The sequence below is a fragment of the Cavia porcellus genome, unplaced genomic scaffold, assembly GCF_034190915.1.
Source record: "Cavia porcellus strain 051 isolate PalLab524CR breed Dunkin Hartley unplaced genomic scaffold, mCavPor4.1 scaffold_27, whole genome shotgun sequence".
NCBI classification, from domain to species: domain Eukaryota; kingdom Metazoa; phylum Chordata; class Mammalia; order Rodentia; family Caviidae; genus Cavia; species Cavia porcellus.
The window spans coordinates 33,087,187-33,110,658 of record NW_026947510.1 but is presented as its reverse complement, the minus strand read 5'-3'; the positions used below and the strand labels follow the sequence as shown (position 1 = coordinate 33,110,658).

General features: G+C 44.2%; 1 protein-coding gene across 1 annotated transcript; it reads right to left on the bottom strand.

Annotated features, from left to right (window-relative positions):
* Window positions 1-950: 950 nt before the first annotated feature.
* Window positions 951-16,832, bottom strand: LOC100729361 (microfibrillar-associated protein 5). Its single transcript, XM_063238160.1, has 10 exons — window positions 16,575-16,832; window positions 15,890-15,947; window positions 14,954-14,989; window positions 10,439-10,474; window positions 10,055-10,087; window positions 9,594-9,629; window positions 6,635-6,664; window positions 5,671-6,349; window positions 4,857-4,930; window positions 951-3,688 (listed from the first exon to the last, which is right to left on the bottom strand). The coding sequence occupies exons 2-8, from the start codon at window positions 15,945-15,947 to the stop codon at window positions 6,303-6,305; spliced, it is 276 nt and encodes a 91-aa protein (XP_063094230.1). The 5' UTR covers window positions 16,575-16,832; the 3' UTR covers window positions 951-3,688; window positions 4,857-4,930; window positions 5,671-6,302.
* Window positions 16,833-23,472: the final 6,640 nt, after the last annotated feature.

Below are 23,472 nucleotides of genomic sequence, written 5' to 3'. Positions count from 1 at the left end.
CAAAAAAGTGTGGAGAACATCAGAAAATGAGAAATGGCAGAACACAGGAATTCAGACAAGCGAAAGAAAAGTAACTGTACTTCATGAAACTCCACCTAGCAAGACTGGCAGATTTGAAAGGGTCAGAAAAGAAGAGGCCCATATCTGGAGGAGGGGAAATAAATTGGAGCTGTTGGAGGGGCAGCAATAGAGTTGTGAAGGGTGGAACAGGAGAGAGCAGAACAAAGACACTGAGATAAAAGTGGGTTAAAAGAACATAAATTGGGCTGACAGCATAGGTCAGAGACACAGCGCTGGCCTAACAAGTGCAAGGTCCCAAATTCCATTCCTGGTATTAAAAAAAAAGAGCATGAATGCAAGTCTTTTTTGTTTTTTTGTTTTGTCTTTTTCCTTTTTATCGGTACCGGGAATCGAACTCACGACTGTCCGCTTGCAAGGCAGGTGCTTATGCCGCTGAGCTAAATCCCCAACCCCGCAGGTCTTTTTTGTTAACATAGAAAAAAGAAAGCAATAACCAGACCAAAAGTCAGTGTATTCTGAAAAGGAAATTAGATAAAAATTCATTTTAAAATGTTTAATTTGTGATATGTATTGTGGTTGAAGAGCTGCCTGCTGCCTGTCTTCTTCAACAGGCAGTCGGAAGGTCAAGTTCAGGAGAACTTTGTTTTTTCTTTTTTGTGTTTTCCCAGCTTCCAAGCACAAATGACTTTTTAAATGTTTCCTAAAATAAACATTGGCATTGAGTTTTTAGTTGTTGATTATTACATTAAGTATACAGGGGCCAGGGATATAGCTCAGTAGCAGAAGCACCTGCCTGGCAAGCACAAGATCATGAGTTTAATCCTTGGTACCAAAAAAAAAAGATATATATATATACAGATGTATGGCATATGGTGTACTAATTAAATACATGTCCATATCATGCTATGACCATATCGGGGCAGTTAATATTTCCATCACATTAAACACTTTATTAAACACTTTGTTTACATTTTTATTAACATGTAATCATTGTATATATTTATGAAGTACGTGTACAGATTTCAATACATGTATACAATAGGCACTGTTCAATTCAGGTAAATTAATGTTTCCATCTCCTTATTACTTCAAATTTGGAGCATTTTGAACACTCTTAAGATAATTCTTAGAAGATCTGTGCCCATGGTGTCTCTCAGTAGAAGCTATAATATCCATTTAATATATTTGTGTATGAATATATTTAATTCTAGATACTACGTGGAGCAGAGAGTTTTTCTCTTTTATCAGTCGTGCAAATCTCATTAAACTGAATTATTTCTTCCCTTTTTTTGCCATACTGGGTTTCAAAACCAGGGCATTGCTCATGCTAGACAAGTGCTCTATCTCTGAGCTATTGCTCCAGGCTGTAAATTGTTCAACAGCAAGTATCCAGTCATTGCCAGGTGTCCTGCCACATACCTACAATTCCTACTACTTGGCAGGCTGAGGCAGGAGGACTGAAAGTTAGAGGCCAGCCTGGGTAATTTAATGACATCCTATCTCAAAAAATAAAATTAAATTAAAAAGGGCTGAGGATGCAAATCCTTGGTAAGGTCCTTGCCTTCATTCAATTGCCAGTACCATAAAAGAAAAAAAGAGGGGGCTGGAAATTTAGCTCAACGGCCTAAGTACCTGCCTTGCAAGCAGGTGGTTGTGAGTTCGATCCCTGGTACCGATAAAAATGAAAAACACACACAAAAAAAAAAAAAAAAAAAAAAAAAAAAAGAAAGAAAGAAAGAAACAAAGAATCTGAGCCTCATTTCACTAGTTTTTTCAGCTACAGAGAGGAATCCAACCCCCACTGTCACATGTAACCTTTGTCTCCTAGTTCCCATGTGAATTCCACTGGCTTTTACGGAAAGTTTTTATTATTCAGAAGGAAGAGTTCATGGTAAATGCTTGTCATTTATTAAAATGGGATTTTGGTGGCAGGGAAAGTAGCTCAGCAGCAGAGTGTGTAGCATGCAGGAGGCCCTGGGTTCAACCCCAGGACTGCACTGGCTGCGTTGCTGGACTGCTGTCCATACCTAGGGCAAAGCAAGCATGCAGGCTTGCTGTGAATGTGGTTGGTGACAGCATATGTAGGCTCCAGTGCATCCAAACCCAGAGATTCATAGAATGAAACCCTTAAAACAAAATATGAGGAAATTAAACCAAGGCTCATCAGAAAAATACAGCTCTACCTGAGGCTTCATGGTTACTGAGAGAGCCAAGGTAAGTGACTTTTTTCCTCTTTCATTTTAAACATTAGATAAGTTTTCTGCTTGCATATTGAAGTTTGGATCCATCCTCCCTTCTTAGGACCCAGTCAGAATATTCTAGAAGGCACTGGCACAGGAAGCTGTACCTGTGCACGGGGGAAGTGGTGATGGGGAACAAGCACAGTTTGAAGGAAGTCAGAAACATGGGTGCAGTCTCAAAAGAAGTTTAACTTGCTTGGTGGAGGAGGCCACCCGCAGCACGTGAATACTAATAATACATGATAATAATAATAATGATAGTAATGAATAATACATGAATCAGAAAACCAGGCTTCACTCCCTATCCCACTTCTTGATGGGACAAAGGCATGACAAACTGGAATTAAGAGTGCAAGTTCTATAACCAGCATTGGCCTCTCTCTTTAGCCCAGCCTCGAAGTGTGGCAGAGTGCGATCCTTCATTTATTTATTTATTTATTGTCTTTTTCCTTTTTATCAGTACTGGGGATCGAACTCACGACTGCCTGCTTGCAAGACAGGCGCTTTTGCCGCTGAGCTAAATCCCCAGCCCCACAGAGCGCCATCCTAAGTCTTCATGTATTTATGTAAGATTATAAAATCCTTGGCTGTGTTGGACAGTCTCCTAGGACCACAAAAATTACCATCTTCCCTCTCCTAAAAAAGACCTACCAGGCAAAAGTTAGGACAATCAAAGCTAAACATTTAAAATGAATATGGAGGAATGATGGGAGGTTGACCTAGGAGCCAGAAATGCAAAATAGGTGAAGCTCTATGGCCAGCCAAAATAGGCAAGAATAGCACTTCCACCTAAGATCTCTGTCCAACACATTTAATGGTTAAGATTATTAACCTAAAAGGCCGGGGCTTTAGCTCAGTCCTAGAGCTCTTGCCTAGCATTCGTGAGGTCTTGGGTTCAATTCTTAGCACCATTTTATATATATATATATATCTATAAAATTCTCTTCTGAAAACAGTATGCAGAATGTTTCTCCATCAGCCAGGAGGTCATCATGTATCCACTATGCCTATGATTGATTTTGGGAAGCAGCAAAGCTATGTAACAATAACATTTAAAGTACTGAAAATTAGGGCTGGAGATTTAGCTCAGCTGCATAAGCGCCTGCCTGGCAAGTGTGAGGTGGAGAGTTCAATCCCCAGTACCACAAAAAAAAAGTACTGAAAACTGAGATAAATGTCATCAGACTCTGAAAATTTAGAGGCAACAGCTAGACACTATAGGAAGACTGATTTAGGAAACATTGATGTCTCCGGATTAACTGACGGCAGATGGAGAAGCAGAATTCCCAGTTCTGGCTTTCTTCTTCCTTGATGATCACACTCCAGAGGTCACTGCGAATCCGCATTGTCACAGAGAGGAAGTCGGAAGTAGCTGGAGCGACGGAGTCGCCTTGGGGGCAGACCTGCCCTCTGCCGGCACAGCTCATCTGCAGGGGAAGCAGGTATCAGGTTGGGGGGATGATATAGGAGACAAGGGAGGGCTCTCATTGGAAGGGGAAGAAAAGACTACATTGAAGAGAACAAGATCTGGGTAAGACCTCAGCTCTGCCACTTACTAGTCACTTACCACTTACTAGAAAGTTCCTTTCCTTCTATGCACTTCAGCATCCCTTTCCTAAAATAAGCATGAAAATGCCCACCTCCACAGTGTATCTGTGAGTACTGATGTGCGCCAGGTGCCTAGTGCAGGTGGTCAGGGAACGGTAGTTTCCTTTCTACCCAGCTCCCCATTCTGCTAGTCATGGACCTGCTAAGTGGAAAACAGGGTCCAGTCATTCCATGTCCCTTTGGTGTTTACTGTGTGCAAATGGCTAACTTTAGCAAGTCCCTCGAGACACCTGAAAGTGTCTATTGTCCCAAACACTCGTCTTCTGGCCCGAGGTGGTTCCCTAGCAGGTGGCTTGCACAAATCACCAGGGGCCAGCAGCAAGTTTTCTCCAGCGAAGGTGAGTCCAGCTCTTACTCAGTAGCTCAGAACCAAGCAGCTGCTGAGTCAGAAGGGGCTGTGTCTGTGGCCTTGTGCCCGACCGCAGCCCGGCTTCGGGGCTGTCCACCGTGGGGTGAGGTGAGAAATGTTTGTTCCCACCACGCATGGTCTATAACCACACTTAGGACCCTTGTAAAGTGTTCTTACAAAGTCTTTCTACCTCGGCAGTTTCACAGAAAGCAACATACATGCTTCCTGGCATTGGTAAGCTGTTTATAAGGTAGTTGATTTCTAAATGCCCCATCCACAGTGTATGTTTTGTAGACCTTATCCAAACCTTACCATCTCCAAATGCACTGGTAGGGGGAATGTGTGTGTGGGTCCTTTTCCTGGGGGATTTAAAGCAACAGGAGCTTTAGAAAATTGTATAGAAGCACAGGGCTCCATCTCACATGAAAGGCGTCCAGGGTCCAGCAGTTTTGTTAGGGGTATGTGTGCACATGAAACACAATCCTGGCCTTGTTTTAGAGGCTGCTTCCTGCAGCGGCTGATGGGAGTTCGTAAAACCGAAGCGCCTCCAAAACCAGACCTGAGATGCAACAGCGCCATGGCCTTGTTTACCATCCCCGAATCTGTTGTTTCCCTCATACACTCAGACACCATCTCACCTTTCATGGCCTCGTGCTCCTTGCAGACAAGCCGGGAGCAGATCTCATTGTTGATGATGTACGTGCGCCGTACACTGCCGCCATCCCAAAGTCACGGTGAGAAGGAGACAGAAAAAGCCATGAGAGGGAGAACTAGCCTAGGCCTAGGATGTCTCTTCAACTCACGTGTTCCCCACCCATCCCTATCTGATGTCCCTAAGCCTTTCAGACTTCTATCTTCCTTTTCTACGCAGCGGAGGAGACGGAATGTGTTACACACAGTTCTTAGTGACACCTTGCCCATACTGCTTGGTGTCAAGCTGAATGTTCCTTTCTGTTCTTTTCTACTTTTGCGACCAGGATTTTGCCTCAGCCTCTTTCCCTCAGGTATTAAATCAGAATGTCAGTGTTCCCTCCTGACCTTCTCTCCTCCAGCCCCACCTTCACAGCCTGCTAGCATCTATCAGGCAGTTCTGTGTCCCTCACCCAGATTCCAGCTGCTAGCCAGAACCTTGAGGAACCGCTAGCGGGATTATGCTAAAATCTTCTGCCCATCAAAGATTGCAGTTTCAGCCTGGTGTCTACAGTGCTAGGTACTATGGGATGTTGAGACAGGAGAATCATGAGTTTGATTAAAGACTTAAAGACCTGGCAAGACCTTGTCTGAAAATGAAGTGGGTGCTTGGGGATATAGCTCAGTGTGGATTCAATCTTTGGGACCTCAAAATAATAATAGAAATAATAAGTGTAATTCCATGGTGAGCACACACTAAGTGGATACTGACAGGAAAATACTACCCAATAGGGAAGGCCCTCCCAGGTCATTGGCCCTCACCTAGTGAAGCAGACCTCGTGGACACACTGTCTGACTGGCCGGTGCACGGAGTACAGTCTTGTGCAAGCGAATTTTTCATCGGCACTCTGCGGGAGCCCAGCACAAAACACAGGGAGATCAAAATCGGGCAGCAGAAACAGAGGCTTAGAGGCTGGGGGAAAGGAGCTAGAGGGGGAGAAACACCCAGCAGTCACCACAGAGGGCCACACAGCCGGGGGCGTGTGCTCCCCGCTCACCAAAAGCAGCAGAAGAAGAAACTGACTCAGATGAAATTTAGGTGCTTCCCTACCTTCAAGCAGAAGAGCATAAAATAATCTCTATGCGCTCTTCTAGGAAAAAAGGCTTTCTAAGATTATTCAGGTGCAGTCGGAAATATTAAACCGAAAGACTGATGATCTCATTCTGGAGAATGAGCGTTCCTGGCAGGCCTCTCTGTGCTCTTCCAGCTGTTTCCACCCCAGCTGCAGATCAGAATGATCAGTGCGTCTTGTATCTGTATATATAGGGTATATATCTTATACCTGTAATGTTTAGGGTAACATGAGTCTCTGCCATCAAACTGATTTTATTTACAGTCTATTATCCACTTAATAAAGTTCAGAGGTAGGAGAAAAAGAAGGTTTGGGGATCATTCACCATGGTCTCCTCTTTCCCCAGTGACTTTTAGGGCAGGGCTCATCTGAAACAGGCAAATAAACAAGACTGAGGGTGGGGAGGGAAGAGCACTAAAAACGCTCTGTGAGGAAGAATTAGAAATAAGCCAGATGGTGAACAAAGCGCTGTCTAAAGAATCAGGAGGTGGCTGGGGGTTGAGCTCGGCCACTTAAACACTTGCCTGGCAAGTGCAAAGTCCTGAATTTGATCCTTGATACAAAAAAAAAAAAAAAAAGAAAGAATCAGGAGGTAAGGGGTCCACAGAAACAAAGAAAAGCCTAAGCACAAGACATGAAAAAAGTAACCATACCTGCACTGGCATTTTTATCACTGGTCAAAGCTGGAAAGCAAAATTTTATTTAGTTAGTACCAATTATAGAAGTCACCATCTGTAACTGTGAGGTTGTCTCATTTGGGATCCCTTTGGGCTAGTCATGAATAGGGAAGGAATGAGTTAATAACTCTCAACAGAGTCTAAAAACCTCTATGGGGCTGATTGGATCCACATAACTGAAGAGACTGCTGTGTTAGGATGGAATTTTGCCTTTTCCCTGTTTCACAATGAAAAAATTCATTGTGTAAATCTTCGTAGTTTTCATAAGAAAAAAAAAAGCAAAAGTGGAGTGTGGTGCACACACCTGAGGTTCCAGCACCCTGGGAGGCTCAGATGGGAGGACTGCAAGTTCACATCCACCCTGGCCAGGACTTGGTGGCTTAGTGAGACTCTGAATGAAAATAAAGTATGAGAAAAGAAAGAAAGAAAGAAAGAAAGAAAGAAAGAAAGAAAGAAAGAAAGAAAGAAAGAAAGAAAGAAAGAAAGAAAGAAGAAAGGAAAAAAGAAAGGAAGGAAGGAAGGAAGAAAGAAAGAAAGAAAGAAAGAAAGACAGAAAGAGGGAGACGGATTAGGAATATTGCTCAGAGCAAAGGCCCTGGGCTCAATCCCTAATACCAAGAAAAAGAAAAATTTTTTTTTAATTTTAGAGAAAGTGTTTCATGTGTTGCCCAGGGTGACCTCCAACCTGTGGGCACAAGGGATCCTTTTGCCTCAGCCTGCTAAGTAGCTAGGACTACACATGTATGCCACCATGCCCAGCAATAAGCTAATTTAGTAGAAAGACCAAGCAAAGAGCTGCATGCCCCAAAGAGCCTCAGCAGAGCACTCAGCAGAAGACATCATAGAAAGCAGAAGGTCCTCCTTATGAAGAAAACGTCTTCCTGTGGTCCAGATGCATTATCATGGGATGTTGTTTTATTTGGGCTTTGTTTTTTGTTTTGTTTTGTTTTGTATGTGTGAGTGTCTTTTTGAGACAGGGTCTCTCACTATGTAGTTCTGGCTGGCCTTAAACTCACTTTGTAGTCCAAGCTGGTCTCAAACTTGAGGAATCTCCTGCCTCAGCCTCCTGAGTGCTGGGATTACAGGCATGTGCTACCACAGCTTAGCATCATCATGGGATCTTTGCTAAAAGTGTAGGGAGGGGTCATGTCCTTAGCAGAACACGACCTTAGGGGCAAGTTTAATATGGGTTTAGTCCACAGAATGGAGAGCTGGCCAAGGAGTGTATATTACAGAGTCTGGGAAAAAAATGTCAGAAGAGCTCAGAGAGGGGTACCAGGAAGGGCGCTAGGTGATTTCATCTGCCCTGTGACCAAGGCAGGACCGACCATTTTCAAGCCTGTTTCTGGCCCACGCTCTCACACATAAGCTCCAGGGTGATTGATCTCAGTGCCCCTTCTGCAAGTGGCATGATTAAATTGTTTCCGTAGATTCTTTTTTTGTTTGTTTGTTTTGTTTTGTTTGTGGTACTGGGGGACTGAACTCATGATCTTGCATTTGTCAGGCAGGCACTTATGTCGCTGAGCTAAATCCCGGGCTTCAAAGATTCTTCAAATTCATGATGTCACAAACTGATAGCTTTTCCTTCCCCAGTCTGGGCTATTCTTCAGGGAATGGTACGACCAACCACCTGTGGATGGCACCTTGACAGCCCACTCCCCGCTGTGTTGTCGTGCCTTACTCACCTTAGGCTGCTGTCTTTCAGGGGGAAGCTGCATGGCATCCTTGGTGGTTTCCTGGGTTCTAGATTGATCTTTCTCAAATCAGTTTTACAAGCTACCCAAGAGGGTCAGGTTGGGGGGGTGTCCTGCGATTTTTTTTCTGGATACCAATCTGATTTGATACTTCTCTTGCAGAAACGTGTTACATTCTCAGCTTTTTGCTTTTATTTTTAACTTTGTCTCAAATCATTAAGTTGCTCAGACTGCACTTGAATTTGTGATCCTCCTGCCTCAGCCTCCCAGAGTGCTTGGATTACTGTCATAAGCCACCAGGACCAGATTCTAATTGGTCATTATTTCCACCTGGTGCCTTTTGCATAAATTGTTTTCTTTACCTACAAGTTGGTTCCCACTACTCTTGATTCTCTTCTCACCTTCCAGGAAGCAGCTTGGTCTGCAGCAAAGCCTTTTCCACCTCAGCCCTGAGCACTGCCCAGGGCCCCTTCTGTGTCCACAGCTCCCTTTGCTCACCTTTATCTTGCCTGTTGTGGATCTGACACAAGCTGCCTGTACATTCGTCTAGCTCCTCTCTTAGATGAAGATAGCGAATCCAAGAAACTCAGCTTTGTTCATCTTTATGAACCTATTAAGTAGCAGCCTTTCAAAAGCTATTTGTTTAAAAAAAAAATCTGAGTGTAGCTCAGTGGAAAAGTGCTTGCTTATGCAGGGGGTCGTGGGTCCAATCCCCAGTACCACAAAAATAAACACATAAATAGCTCAGCGGAATAAGTGCCTGCCTGGCAAGTGCAAGGTCGTAAATTCAATCCCTGGTACAAAAACAAAAACAAAAATAAACTTTCTTCCTCCTTTCCTTTCTTTCTACCACTGTTCCATGTCCATCGCGATTTAAAAATCTCAGTTCCCCTCTGGTGCCAACTGTATTTTGCTTTTGCATCTTTGAACTCGCTGTTGTTCTCTGAGGCTGAAGGACCCTCACCTCCTTGGCCATCTCCATCTTGCCTTTGCCCACCAAGTCTTGGAAACTGAGAGAAAATTCCCTTCTCAGTGTAGTGCATATTAAACACCTAGCACAGGTCATGTTTGTTTGGGGCCTAAAATGCCATTCATTTAAATGGAGCTGTTGGATGAATGTGCTAGATAACTTGCAATTCTCCCTACTTGGGCTGCTTTGGCAGCTGTGCTGTCTTCTTTAATGGACTCCGGGAAAACCCCAACTGGCCCCAGTGGCCCTGGTATCCCAGATCTGAACTCACCTAGGTCATCTGTGGAAGGCTCGATATCAGCCAGAACTGAAAAGGCACAAAACAGCAGGTGTGAGGAGGGCTTTGGACTGCAAGGGGGAAGGGAGGGGAGGACAAGCAAGAGTGGAGATGCAGGGCAAGGGCAAGGCCACGGCAGCATCTATGGGCCATGTCCAAGGGGATCGAATTCACTGACACTAGCTGCAAGGTGTTTTGAGGAACACTGGCCCTGCTGATGTTAAACTAAGTTCTGGAAGCCTTTATTACCCATGCCTTATTTTAGCTACGAATTCACTTTGTTACATTGAGAGCGCCGGGATGTCTCTTTCCTCCTATTCCACTGTCACTGAACAACATTCCCGCAGTCCCTTTGTGCCATACTAAGATCACAGAATTAATTCAAGACCCAGAATAAACTCTATGACTATTAACAAGATCGAGTCATTTTTTTAAGGGACTCCCATAAAACTTGCCTGTTTCATCTGTAGACGGATCATTCACCAGATCTGCAAAGACACAAAACAAGAAATGAAAACTGTAGGTCGGAAAAGCAGCTAACAGAAGAGGACAATGGGATGATTATCTAAAAGGAGACAAGAAGGATAGAAACTGCTTCATGCAGATGACTGGGAAGAAATGGGAGAGGCAGTAAGAGACGTGTTCACAGCACCGGTGGCCTCTAAGGTGGACAGGAGCTCACAGTGCCCACCAAGGTCTCGCAGTCTTGTGCTCACTTCTGCAGCGCATATACTAACATTAGAACAAAGTTCTTGCAGTCTTTATTTTCCTTTGGGAGAACACCACCCCCAACCCTTCTGTTTCCACCATGACAGCAAATAAACAAAGAGGCAGCTTACTAGGATCATCTGTGAATGTTTCTTCAGTCACGTCATCTGAAAAGAAATCAGAAAGCATTCTCTGAGAATTCTCTGGTCCCTCCACCCTTGTACCCCTCAAAGGGGAAATGTGAGATCCCACACCTGTTTTTCCTTGCCTGTCTGCAATAATTACAATGGGCCAATGTTCTCTAGATGATACTTGCATAAAATTAAAATTGCTTATTCCAAATACCCTGAATTTTATATATAAGGTGCTAAGAATGGGACCTAGGACCTTACACATATTCACTAAGCACTTGTTCTGCCACTGACCTACATCCTCAGCCCACTATTGTCACAGTAAAAACAACATAATAACTCAACGTTAGTCAGACAAGGTGGTGCACACCTGTAATCAGGAAGCTGAGGAAGAAGGGATGCCATTAGGTCGAGACCAGCCTGGGCTTCATAATGAATTCAAGGTCAGCTTGAACCATATTTGAGACCCTCATCTCAAAAAACAACAAAGCAGCATTAATACCTCATTTTTACATTTATTTTAAATTTTAATTGTGCACATACGTGTGTCAGTATGGAGTACTGGAAATCAAACCTGGATCACTGAGCATGCTAGGCAAATTCTTTACCACTCAGCTACACCCTCAGCCTATTCAGTGTATTTTAAAATGTATGTATTTTGTTAAGGTGTACAACATGTTTTGATATTGACACACAAAATGACATGATTACTACAATCAAACAATCAAATTAATACATCCATCTCATCGTATGTTATGTGTGTGTGTATGTGTGTGTGTTTGTGTGTGTAAGAGAGAAGATGCACACCTAAAACACCTCAATCTATCTTGTCCAACTGAAAGAGTTTTGGCCCAGACAGGACATTGTAGCCGGTAAAGCCAAGGAGCTCCTATCTCCCCCTCCCCTAGGAATTTACCTATGGTGCCAAACAAAAACCAATGGGCTACCTGTGCATCCCTAATGCCCCCTTAGGTTCCACCCCAAACTGAGGATACTTATGTGCTTCACTCCACGTGTTCCACGGAGAGATCCCGGACCGGGGTGGATATGCCATGCCCCAGGGAGTCGGAGGTGTCTCTCCCCGCATTCTCAAAATAAAGGTCATTTATATTTCATACTTCTTATCTTTTCAGCCGCCGCCGGTCCCCCACAGCTCTATAACAAACAACGTTTAATTTTTGTTTTGTTTCTGTTGAGAGGTCTCACTGCATAGCTCAGGCTGGCCTTAGACTTGGGGTTGTCGTCCTGCCTCAGCCTCTCCAGTGCTGAGATTACAGACCAGCACCTGAACCCCTGCGTTAAACACTATATTTAGCAAATACTCATTTTGCAACTAATCTTCAAGTTAGTGTAGTTTATAGTCATAATCCATTTTGTCCACTAGGGGTCAGAAAATCCACAGTTTGCTTTAACTGTCCGACGTCTAAAATTAAATTTAAGTTTTTTAAAAAATTTTATTTATTTTTGTGCCGAGAATCGAACTCACGACTTACCAGACAGGCACTTGAACCACTGAGCTAAACCCTGGCTAACCTCAGATTTAAGGCTATTGAGAATAAACATTTTTATAAAGGCGTGTCAGTTATGGGTAATTGCCCGAGAGGTGCAAGTAAAGCATTCCACAGTGTCCTCTGCTTGTCTCGTCTTTTTGTATTTTTCCCCTCCCTAAATTCCAGATGGAATAGATAGGTACTTTTTCTTCTTTTTTGGTGCTGAGGGTGGAACCCGGGGTCTGGCACGCGTTGCACATCTGGTCTGATCAAGCACTAACTGCTCTGCCACTGACCCTGTCTTGAACACTCAGGATCCTTCCAGAACAGCTTTTGCTAAGAGCAATCCACATCCGTTCCAATCCTGTTGTAGGATATTTGAAAAATCACTGACCCGCATCGTTCTGGGGACTAAAAGTGGTGAAGCCCCAGGAAGACCTCGACCCCTCCCAGTTCCTTTCGTTCTGGAGGCGTCGCGGGTCCAATCCAGCGACCACGCAGGGACACAGCGCTGCAGAGCTGCGGGGGAAGTGCGTCCCGCCTGGACATCGGCGCGGAGCACCGGCTTTGTGCACGCTCTCAGATAAACCAGGGCCTTCCCCCCCTCCCCCAGCTCCCACCAGGAGAGGAGTTAGAGGTCTCGGTAAAGGAAACTTGAACCATTTTCATCATAAGCTAAACTGTTTCTGCTGGAAAAGCCTCCTAAACTCATAAAACAGGACTGGTCTTTTTAGCCCACCTGGAGAAATCAGTTCAGATTTTTAGTTTTGCTTGTGGTGAAATCTTTTATCTAGGTTCACAAAGTCAAGGTTTTTTAACCAGCAACAGAAAAAACCGATTTTATTTCTACATTTTTATCCTTTTGGGTTTATTCAGGACTTCAGGACCTTCACACTGAGCCACCTCCCTTTCTATTTTTTAAAACAGAGTCTAAGTCACTAAATTGCTCATGCTGGGCTTGAATTTGTGATCCTCCTGCCTTAGCTTCCCAGATTGCTGGGATTACAGGCAGAGGCCACCATATTGGGCTCGTGTTTATCTTCTGTAGCACACTTGCAGCAATAAATACATATTACATTGGGTCCACTGGACACAGTGACACACGCTTGTAATCCCAGTACTTGGGAGGCTGAGGCAGGAACAACACCACAAATTCAAGGCCAGCATAGGCTTCATAGTGAGTTCAAGGTCAGCTTGAACTGTATAGCTAGAATGTCTTAATAATAATTGGGCCCCACATGCAAATGCATGAAATTGCAACAAATTTTATAAAAATAATACTTTGCTTTTGTCCAACACATACAACACATTCTGATATATGTTTTAGTTGTGTTTTCATTTTAAAAAATCCTGACCCACTAAATGCTTTTGTCACCCACTAAATGCTTTTGTCACCCATTAGCGAGTTCCATACTGCTGTGCTGAGTCCTCTAATTCCTGAAGCCTGGGAGAAGTAAAGAGACAAAGTAGGATTATGTAGAAAGCCTTCAGGCAGGGTGGGGTTTCCTTCTTTGGAAGGGAAAGGTCTCTCCGGAGCTGAAACAACCAGTTCTGTCCAGTTGTGCACAAATTCACTGTAGTACCAAGATGACTGTTTACTGTCTCTGCGTTTTACTTTTTCCACTGTTACACGGATAGAACAGTACTTCCTGAGACCTAGAAGTGCAGTTCAGTGATCACCCAGCATAAATAAATAAATGAATGAATGAATAAAGTTTCCCACCCCCAGTACTGGAGATCAAATCCAGCATCTTTACAATTCCCATGTGTTTTCGAGGTATTGTTACAGGTAGCCGAGCTACTTAAAAATATAGGGAGTCATCAGGGCTAGGCCCTCCAAGAAGCCGGCACCGAGGACCAGATGTTTGATGACTTTGAATGAGACACACACCTCTTGCTGTGGGCCAGATCTCAAAACAACGAAACCACACCCTTAAGTACAATCCTTAGAGGTTAAATCTGGAGAAACGGAGAGTCACCATCCCAATCCTCTATAGGAAGAATCACTGATCCATAAAGAATGCTCGATTTCTATGTGACTGGCTTCCCCATTTGTACCTAATTTGGTCAATTTTACCTAAGCAGTTAATCTTATTGGTTGACCACAGTTCTGTCCCACTTTATGCCCACCTTGCAAATTCCCATTTTTCCCACCTTTGAGCCAGCTCATCTCATGATTTTGCTCTATCAAAGTCCCTGGACCCTATTGTCTGGTTTTGAAGACCTAAAATGCCTTCATCATCCTGCTCTGATCAGTTTTATACTATTTTGTTTTGTATGAATTCATTGGTGAAGATATGGAAAACTATTTAGAAGAAAACAGGAGACAATATGATAGTGAAGATCTCTTTTGTCTTGCTTTGAAATCAGTCTCTTAGATTGTTTTCTTCTGATCTATTTTGTTTTGTTATGTTATGTTTAATTTTACCCTCTTTAAAATAAAAATTTTTTTAAAAAGTCCTTGGGAAAGACAGAATCTTTGGCAAGCCACTTAGAACCCCTTCTGTCTCTCTCTCAGACAAAAACTTTCTTTTTCTCAATAAATATTTCTGCTCTTAACCTCCATTATTTCTAAAATTCATTCTTCGATTTTAGAGAACATGAACTTGTACTGGACATGCAGTAGGTCGAGAGTTTCATTCCCCTATATCAATATGACCTTGCTAAGTCGATACATTGCTCAGTCTTGACTGAAATTTGCAATCCTCCTTGTTTGGCCTCTTAAGAGTGCTGGGACTATAGATGAGAGCCAGCACACCTGGCACACCAAATGTTTTTTTTAAAAAGCACTGGGATGTCACTCAGTGACAGAGCCCTTGCCTAGCATGTGTGAGGCCCTGGGTTTCATCCCCAGACAAGACAGGGTTTTACCAATGGGACAACAGGATTGTGGAAACTGCTGAAGTCGATCCTGTTTCTCCTGCCTTGACCATGTAGGTCTCTATCCCAGCACATACATTTTGTATAGTTCATCTACTGTCCTGATAAGAATCCCAACACAGCCCATAGCCAAGGCTTCACCCACCTCCTCGCTGACCACTGACGCCCGGGGGTGTCCAGCCTGCAGCAAAGGAAGAAAGTGGGTGTGAGTGACCAGAGCTCCATACCCAGAGAGACCCTGTGATGAGAGGAGCCAGACCGTGAAGGAGAACTGGCTGCACGTTACCATTGTCTTGACTGCCTTGAGCTCAAAGTTACTGTGCTCATACCGCTGGCGGTGTGTGCAAGGTAACTGAAGGACACGTTCCTGAGAGCAGCACTGGACTCTGTGGGGTCCTCACCAGGACGCCCCCTCTCCCCCACAGAGGGGTGCATCCACCCCCCAGCTTGGCCCAGCCTCCAGACCCCCCCAGCTTTCCTATAGCTCCTGGACTGAACAAGGTAAACAAACTGCTTTTCAGTCTCCACAGGGCAAAAGGAGGAAAAATCAGCAGGATTTCTTCAAAGTCCAAGTTAATCCCAGTGGCCAGACTCCAAGCCAGACACTGTGAAATCCGTTAAGTTTTTCCTTTTGTGGGCGGGGCGTGTACCCCTGGTGTGTAGGTGAAAACACCTGTAGTGTTTTCTCGGGGCACATGTTCCCACTGCTTTCCTGCAGGATTCAAATCTGGCCCAGGCTCCTATCAGGTGGTCTTTCCATGTGCAGGCACCTTTGTGCGCCAGCTCCTCTTCCCCAAACGTGTCCCTGGGAGTCCTCATGTGTCTCAGCTTCCTCTCAGGGTCACAACCTTCAGGATCGTTGGTCCCAAATCAAGGGTGATCGGTAGTCACGGTGCTGCACGGCTCCTGGGACGCCAAACCTGTTCTTTACTTCTCTTTAGCACTGTTCTAGCATTCAGTACCAATCCTATTTCTCCTCATCCCCAACCTCTGTCCCTCCACCTTTCTTAAACACAGCTCCCCACGCATGTGACCAAGGAGTCCACGGACTGAGGCAAAGTGGATACATGGGAGGACTTACCAGAGGGGACGAGGAGTGCTGTGAGAAGCAGCAGCGCCTTGGGCCTCGAGACCAGCATCTAAGGGAGATGGCAGAGGGCAGAGTGTGACCCCAGGGGTGCAGGAGTCCCACCCAGGGAGCCCCATCTGTCTCTGTCCTCTGTCCCAGGAGCCTTTGTGGTTTCTTTTAAAGACTCAAACCCTGTGTCTTTTTTATATTTCATTCAACATTTATTTCTTCCTCAGTTCTGTTTTTTTGTCACTTTCCTTTATTGTCACTCTTTACTACTGAATTAGAGGATTTTGTTTTTTGAGACAGAGTCTCACTGTATTTCTCAGGTTTGTCTCCTTATAGGAGCCTGGGTGCAAGCAATCCTCCTGCCTCAGCCTCCTGAGTAGCTGAGATTACAGGAAGTATCATCATCATACCTGCATTCAGAAAGACGTTCATATTCTAAACAGTTCCTTCTTGGCCCTACCTGATGGCCTCTTCCTCCTTAATGTCTGATCTTTCTTTCATGTATCAGTGTCTTTTTCACAGTGTCTACTTCATCTTGCCGTCTCTGTCATTTGAATTCCATGGGTGATCAGGGCAGGGGTCTGCTCTGTTCTGATCTGAGGCAAAATACACACGCACACACACACACACACACACACACACACACACACACACATGCTCTCACTCTGGGGTGTTAATCAGGACTCACCCTCTCCGCACTGTGTTGTTTGCTGAGTCCTGTGCTGCTGCTGACCGAGTGGAGTCCTCTGCACTCTGCTGCACTTGGGCTTGGACTGTGATGAGCGGAGCCCCGCCCTGGGCAGGATTTGGATTTGGCCTACTCTGCAGCAGTGAGATGGGAGAGGGAGCCAGGCTGGACGCACAGAAGGCAGAGTCACTGCGGGGCCCACGGAAGGAGTGGAATGCAGAGCCACAGTGGAATGTGCCTTTCCTTCCAGCCTCTTCCCGTGCTCATCAGCCCCGCTGACCCTTCCACCACCCTACCACCCCTAGGTTTCTTCTGAACTAAGTGGTCTGTGGCATCAGTTGGTTTCTGACTTTCTCCTCCTACCCTTTTTTTTTTGCAAGACAGGGTCTTACTATGGAGCTCAGGTTGGCCTCAAACTCACAGTGATCCTCCTGCCTTAGCCTTGTGAGTGCTGGGATTACAGGCATTTGCCACCATTCCTAAGCACTCTCCGGGTTTTTTTTCTTTGTTTATTTATTTTGGAGACTGTGTCTTGCTTGGCATCCCAGGCGGACCTGGAACTTGTGGTGATCCTTCTGCCTCAGCCTCTCAGGTTCTGAGATCAGAGGAGTATACCACCTTGCCTGGCTCCTTCTTTCATATCTGAATCATTCCTCTAGTCCCCTTTCTCAATCTCTTTCTTTCTTCTCCCCACCTTTTTCTTTTATTTTCTTTTGGCACTGGGATTAAACATAGAGCCTTTGCAATGAATGGCAACCCCAGCTCTTTATTAATTTTTTTTTGTCTTTTTCATTTTTATCGGTACCAGCGATTGAATTCATGACTGCCTGCTTACAAGGCAGGCACTTAAGCCACTGAGCTAAATCCCCAGCCCCTCTTTATTAATTTTTGAGACAGGCTCTCACTAAGTCTAAACTGCCCAGACTGGGCTCAGATTTGCAATCTTCTTGCCTCACGTTCCCAGAATTCTGGTATTGCAGAGATGTGCCATCACACCTGGAAGTCTTTCTTTCTTTCTTTCTTTCTGGTCAGGGTCTAACTACATAATTCAGGCTGACCATAAATTAACCCTTTGTAGCCCAGACTGGCCTTGAACCTGTAGTGATCCTCTTGCCTCAGCCTCCCAAGTGCTGGGATTATAGACATGCACCACCACACCTGACTTTTTATTTGTTTGTTTTTTGAGTCAGGGTCTCACTATGCAGTTCTAGCTTGCCTTGACTTCACTATGTAGCCCATGCTGGTCTCAGTCGCTCAGTGATCTTCTTGCTTCAACCTCTTAAATGCTAGCATTGTGGGCATATGTCACCATATCTGGCTGTTCGTTTTTTAACACCAAAAAATTCATGTTCCTTTACTTCTTTTCATTTTCTCTTTTTACTGTGCTAGATAGAAGCTAGAGTCTCATACATGTTAGGAAAGCATTCTACCCGTGAGATACATTCCCAGCTCCTGCCTCCTGACCACACACCCAGAGTCTAGATTTTACCCACAGGAATATTCTCTGTATTTTCACATCCAAGCAAACAGATACCACGTGTGGTTCATCCTAGAGAAAGGCTGGCTGTCTTTGGGTTTTAAAAAGTTGAGGCAGTCAGATCTCTCAAATGTGGAGCCCCTCCAAGACATGCCAGCTTTACTTTGTCTTTGGCTTTATTTAGGCTATGACTATGGTCAGGCTGTTTTTGCTATGCATCTTAGAGTCTGGAATCTGAAAGTCAAAATTTCATAAGAAGCCCAAAGACAACCGGGAGACCAGTTCATTCTGCTTGCCTCCCTGTCTATCAGTATTTTTCCTCATGTAATGTATAGGTAACACTCTCTGATCCTGGAATTTCCAAGTCTTTGTATTTGCTCCACTTCCTGAAGGGCGGTCAGACCATCAGAGCTGGTTTGCAGGAAATGAACTTGAATTTGAAGCTCAGGTCTGAGGAGTGTTTAGCAGACGTGTGTGCTTTCCAAGTCACCTGCCAGCACGTGTGTCTACATCGTGAACCTCCCGGTTGAGGTAGATTAGGGAAGAGTGCAGGGAGCAGAGAGCTGCTGGTATTAACACATCGCTACCGGAAGCAAGAAAGAGACAGCAGTGGAGAGAAGGGAAGAAAGAAGAAAGGAAGGGTTAGTGTGGAGAAAAGGACAGCAATGGACATGGACATAACGAATGCCCACGCTCGTCGGAGCCAGGCTGAAGTGTCCCATCTTGGGGAGCTGGGTTCTGGTCCAGCCCCAGAATCAGTCTGAGGGCAGATCCCTCGCTGCCTGCTGAGCCGCCAGGCCTTCCTCTCTGCTCCACAGGGCAGGGGCAGAGCTGGGGAAACAGATGTGATTCAAGCCCGGGAAAGCCAGGGCAAGAGAAGCCTGGGGCAAGAAGTGAGGGAGAAACAAACAAACAAACAAAGGAAAGGCAGATGCAAAGCAGAGCTAGGCGGGACCTAGAATGGAGCCAAGCTCATGTTTTCCATGAGTCTTAGACAGCTGGGGAAAATGAACTTGGGCCAGTCTTTTGGCAGAGACAGCAATGACCTCAATGCGCTGGCCCGGCTGGGTCTGCGGGGTAGGAGGGGGCGCCCTCCCGGGGTCGGGGAGGAGCCGCAGGCCAGGACCTGGGAACAGCCCTGTCCGGGAAAGGCCGGCCCTGGGCAGACGCACGGGGGGCCGCGAGAGGGAGCAGGGCCGGCGTCCACTCTGGCGGGCTGTGCGGACTTTGGGAGAGCGGGTTTGTTTCCTGGTAGTTGGGGTGACTTTTTGATGGCACCCGCTGCGGCCCTTGTCTGCTAGCTCAGCTCCCCGCTTGTTTGCAGGTTCATTTTTCTCAGGGTGATTTGGTCGGCTCTGTTCTGGCACAGTATTTATCATTTAGTTGAATCAAGTCAAAATTAGCTGCAATGCCCAGAAATGAGCGAATGCTATCTAGAGCCGCGAGCCTGTTTCTGAGGTTTCCGTGAATGAGACAGTGCCAAAGCACTGACTAGGGGATCAATTCATAAGCTACGTTTCAGTTACCCAGGATGTGAGGTTTTAGAAAAGTTCTGTGAAAGTGTGTGAAAATCGTAATTGAGCCTCCCCAGTTCATTGTCATAACCAGCCAGAAATTTAATAATAAAAAAATCAGTAAAGATACAAGAAATGGTTAAGCAGATTAGAAAGAAATGTTCTGTGGCAAAGGAGTCCAATGCAAAGAGAGGCTGAAATGGGAGACAGCAAACTGGCTTTCTACATCTGTTTTTTTTCCCTGTAAAGAATACACCCATTAGTTGAAAGCCTCCGGGCAAACGTACAGACATTTGACTATGGTCTGATCCAACTAAATTAAATTCAGGGGCTAAACACAAAAATTCCCATAAAAGGAAGGAAAAGATGGAGGGTTCAATGGGGCGGGAAGGGAGGGAGTGGCGCCTGCCAAGCCTGGAAGCCATGAAACAGTTAAGACCAAAGGCAAAAGGACCTAGATGCCCACAGATGTTTGTCCTAAGGACATTTGAGTCGGGAAAACTTTGACCACTGGGGGTCCAATTTTGATGTTGTCTCCTCGCCAAAACCTCTCCTGAGCCCCCCTTCTTTTGAAGAATTCCCTGTCCTGAAATGACTTGTTTATTTTATAGTATTGTCATCATCTTTATTCATTGGTTATGGGGTTTATCTCATTCTGTATTAGTCTGTGAATTCCCTGGTGATGGAGGCTGAGTCTTACTCAGTCCTCAATGACCTAATGGTGAGCACACAAGAACTCAAAAAGTATGCTCAACTGAATTGAAATGCAGACTTAGAACAATACCTTTCTTTTTTGGGAGGGGGGGTACCAAGAATCAAACTTATGACCTCACACTTGCCAGGTGCTGTGCTACTGAGCTATATCACCGGCTACCTTCTCGTTTCTGACATATAAACTTTCAAAAATTTAGTCAAATGGAAATGATAAAAGATAAAGTTTTAGGGAAGCGATTTGAGAGGCTGAAGCGAGAAATTGGGCCAACTCAAAGCAGAGGTTTTGGAGAACGGCTATGCTAAAAGTTGGGGATTTGGGCAAGATCATCACATGAAAAATAGAATTTATATCTGCAATATTACTGCTTCTGCCTCAGTATTTTCTTTGTGTAAATTTTCTGATGGCACTGATTTTCTGATGAAACTAACAAACTTTCTTGTTAGTGCAAATCTAAAATGTTTGATCTAGATTCAGGATTACACTGAGGTTCCTGAAATAGAATCTTCAACAACAAAAAAATCTAAATAGCTTTGATAAATTGGTTAAAAACAAGACAAAGAGCTCGGTATATACATGTACATTTGCAATTCCAACATTCAGGAAGCAGATACAGGAAGATTACTGTGAGATAAAGACCAGCTTGGGCTACATAGACTGTCTCAAAAATAGAGCAAAGGGGCTGGGGATTTAGCTCAGTGGCATAAGCGCCTGCCTTGCAAGCAGACAGTCATGAGTTCGATCCCCGGTACCGATAAAAAAGAAACACACACACACACACACACACACACACAAAACAGAACAAAACAAAAAGACTCTTGTGCTGGATATGATGGCACATGCAATCCCAGCTACATAGGAGGCTGAGACAAGAGGATCACAAGTTTGAGGTAAGCCTGGGCAACTTGGTAAGACCCTGTCTTAAAAGTAAAAATAAATAGAAAGGGCCGGGTTACAGCTCAGTGAAACAGAACCTCTCAATTCAATCCTCAGTACTCTCTGGCCTGCTGGCTTGTTGGCACCAAGGGAAGTCAGCGGCAGTGCTGCACTCTAAGTCTTGGCCCTGGTGGCCAAAACTGATGCCTCAGCCAGGAGCCCAGAGATCAGGCTTGCCCAGGCTCCTGTAGTGAGCTTGGTAAGTGGTTGCCCTGCCCATCAGGCTTGATGACATTGGAAGCCCTCCTGACTTGCAGGTCCACACCCAGGCTGTACAGGGGTTCCTAACCCTCAAAAATGGGGAACGAATAAATGCTTGTGGTTCTAAGCTGCTAACATTTGTGGTAAATAGGTAACTATGTTGTACGACCATAACATAATCTCATTTTCTTTGAGTCAGGTCCTACTTTGCTGCCCATAACAGACTCAAACTCCTGAACTCAAGAAATCTTCCAGGTAGCTGAGACTGTTGGTGGGCCCCACTGTACGTGGTTATGATTATTTTATCTATTATATAGAAATTCTATTTATGTATTTATAGCTCATCATAATTGCATGCTCTGGTATCAATAAAAAGATATTAACAAACTGTGTACAGTGGTTCAACCTCAGTCACAGCCACTAATGCATTGCCCTGAAAATAAGACCTAACTGGAAAATAAACAATGGTTGTTACCATGAAGGCTAGTGTCATGCAGAAAGTCATGCACTGGCTATTCTGTAATGGCAGGTAAGGCAAGGTGATCAGGGCTGGCATTTTTGATGTCTAGTCTCCAAGGCTGATTACCTTCCAGCTAGGTCTATTTCGGGGGAACACATGATAGAAAGGATGAAGGAGCTCAAGGCCAACTAGGTAGGATAGTAAGACTCATCTCAAAAGAGAAAAAGGAGGAGGTGGAGATTTAGCTCAGCGGCATAAGCACCTGCCTCGCAAGCAGGCAGTTGTGAGTTCGATCCCTGGTACTGATAAAAAAGAAAAAGGAAAAAAATGCCAACAAATATGAAATCCCACAAATTAGCTATTCTAATATATTAGTTATGTATAAAACTAGTTAGTAATCATAGCTAATGTTGAGTATTTTGTTTCTGTGATGTAGGGATCAAAACTAGAGCCTCATACTTTCCAGGTATCTTAGATACTTTTTGTTGTTGCTGAGACAAAATACTGAACACCCAAAGTTAAATGAGGAAAAATTTTTTTTTCAAATCCATTTTATTTCAAAGAGGAAAAAAGAAAGCAAAAAAAAAAAAAAAAAAGGAAAATTTCAAAATGCATTAGGGAGCAACAATGATACATACATGATACATTGTCATCCCCAGATCATTCACCCAGAGCACAAGACATCTGCATTCAGTTGTCCAAACAATACCAGCACAAATCTTTCTCTTCAATGACCTCAGAGAAATTAGCAATATAACTATCTTAAATATATATATATATATACACATACACATATACATATGTTTATTTCAGCTTCTCACACTGAGACAATACAATGCTTATACATGTATGTCGGATTTATTTCACTTATGAGTATAGTCTCAAGTTGCATCCATTTATACTAGTTGATTTTTTTGATAATAGCCATGCTTTCTGAGGTGGAATCTCAATGTTGTTTAAATTTGCATCTCTTGAGTGGCCAGTGGATGTTGAACATTTTTTTCACGTGTTTATTTGCTATTTATATTTCTTCATCTGGGAAGTGTGCATTCATCATCTCAGATGCCCATTTATGGATTGGGTCTTTAAATCTGGGAGGGTTTTTTTTTTTAATTCTTTATATGTTCTTAATGGAGCCAGGCATCGTGGTACATAACTGTAATCCCAGCACTTGGGAGGCTGAAGCAAGAGGATCATTGCAAGTTCAAGACCAGTCTGGACTAGAAAGTGACCTCAAGGCCAACCTGAACTGCATAAGGAGTCCTGTCTCAAAAAGACAAAAAAAAAAAAAAAAAAAGTTCTTGATAGTAATCCTTTATCTGAGGTACAGCTGCCAAACTTTTTCCTGTGTTATGGATTATCTCTTCACCCTGTTGGTGATTTATTTTGCTGTGCAAAAATTTTTCAATAGGGTGAGATCCCAGTTGCTAATTCTTTTTTTTTTTTTTTTTTTTTTGTCTTTTTCCTTTTTATCAGTACCGGGTATCGAACTCACGACTGCCTGCTTTCAAGGCAGGCGCTTATGCCGCTGAGTTAAATCTCCAGACCCTTATATACTATTTTTTTTATCACAGTACCTTTATAATGTAATTTCTAGG

Coding starts and splice junctions, on each gene's coding strand:
- LOC100729361 (XM_063238160.1), bottom strand. CDS start 15,947: ATGCTGGTCTCGAGGCCCAAGGCGCTGCTGCTTCTCACAGCACTCCTC. Junction 10,088..10,438: donor AACATTCACAGATGATCCTA/GTAAGCTGCCTC, acceptor GTGTCTTTGCAG/ATCTGGTGAATGATCCGTCT. Junction 6,350..6,634: donor TGATAAAAATGCCAGTGCAG/GTATGGTTACTT, acceptor TGCCTGTTTCAG/ATGAGCCCTGCCCTAAAAGT.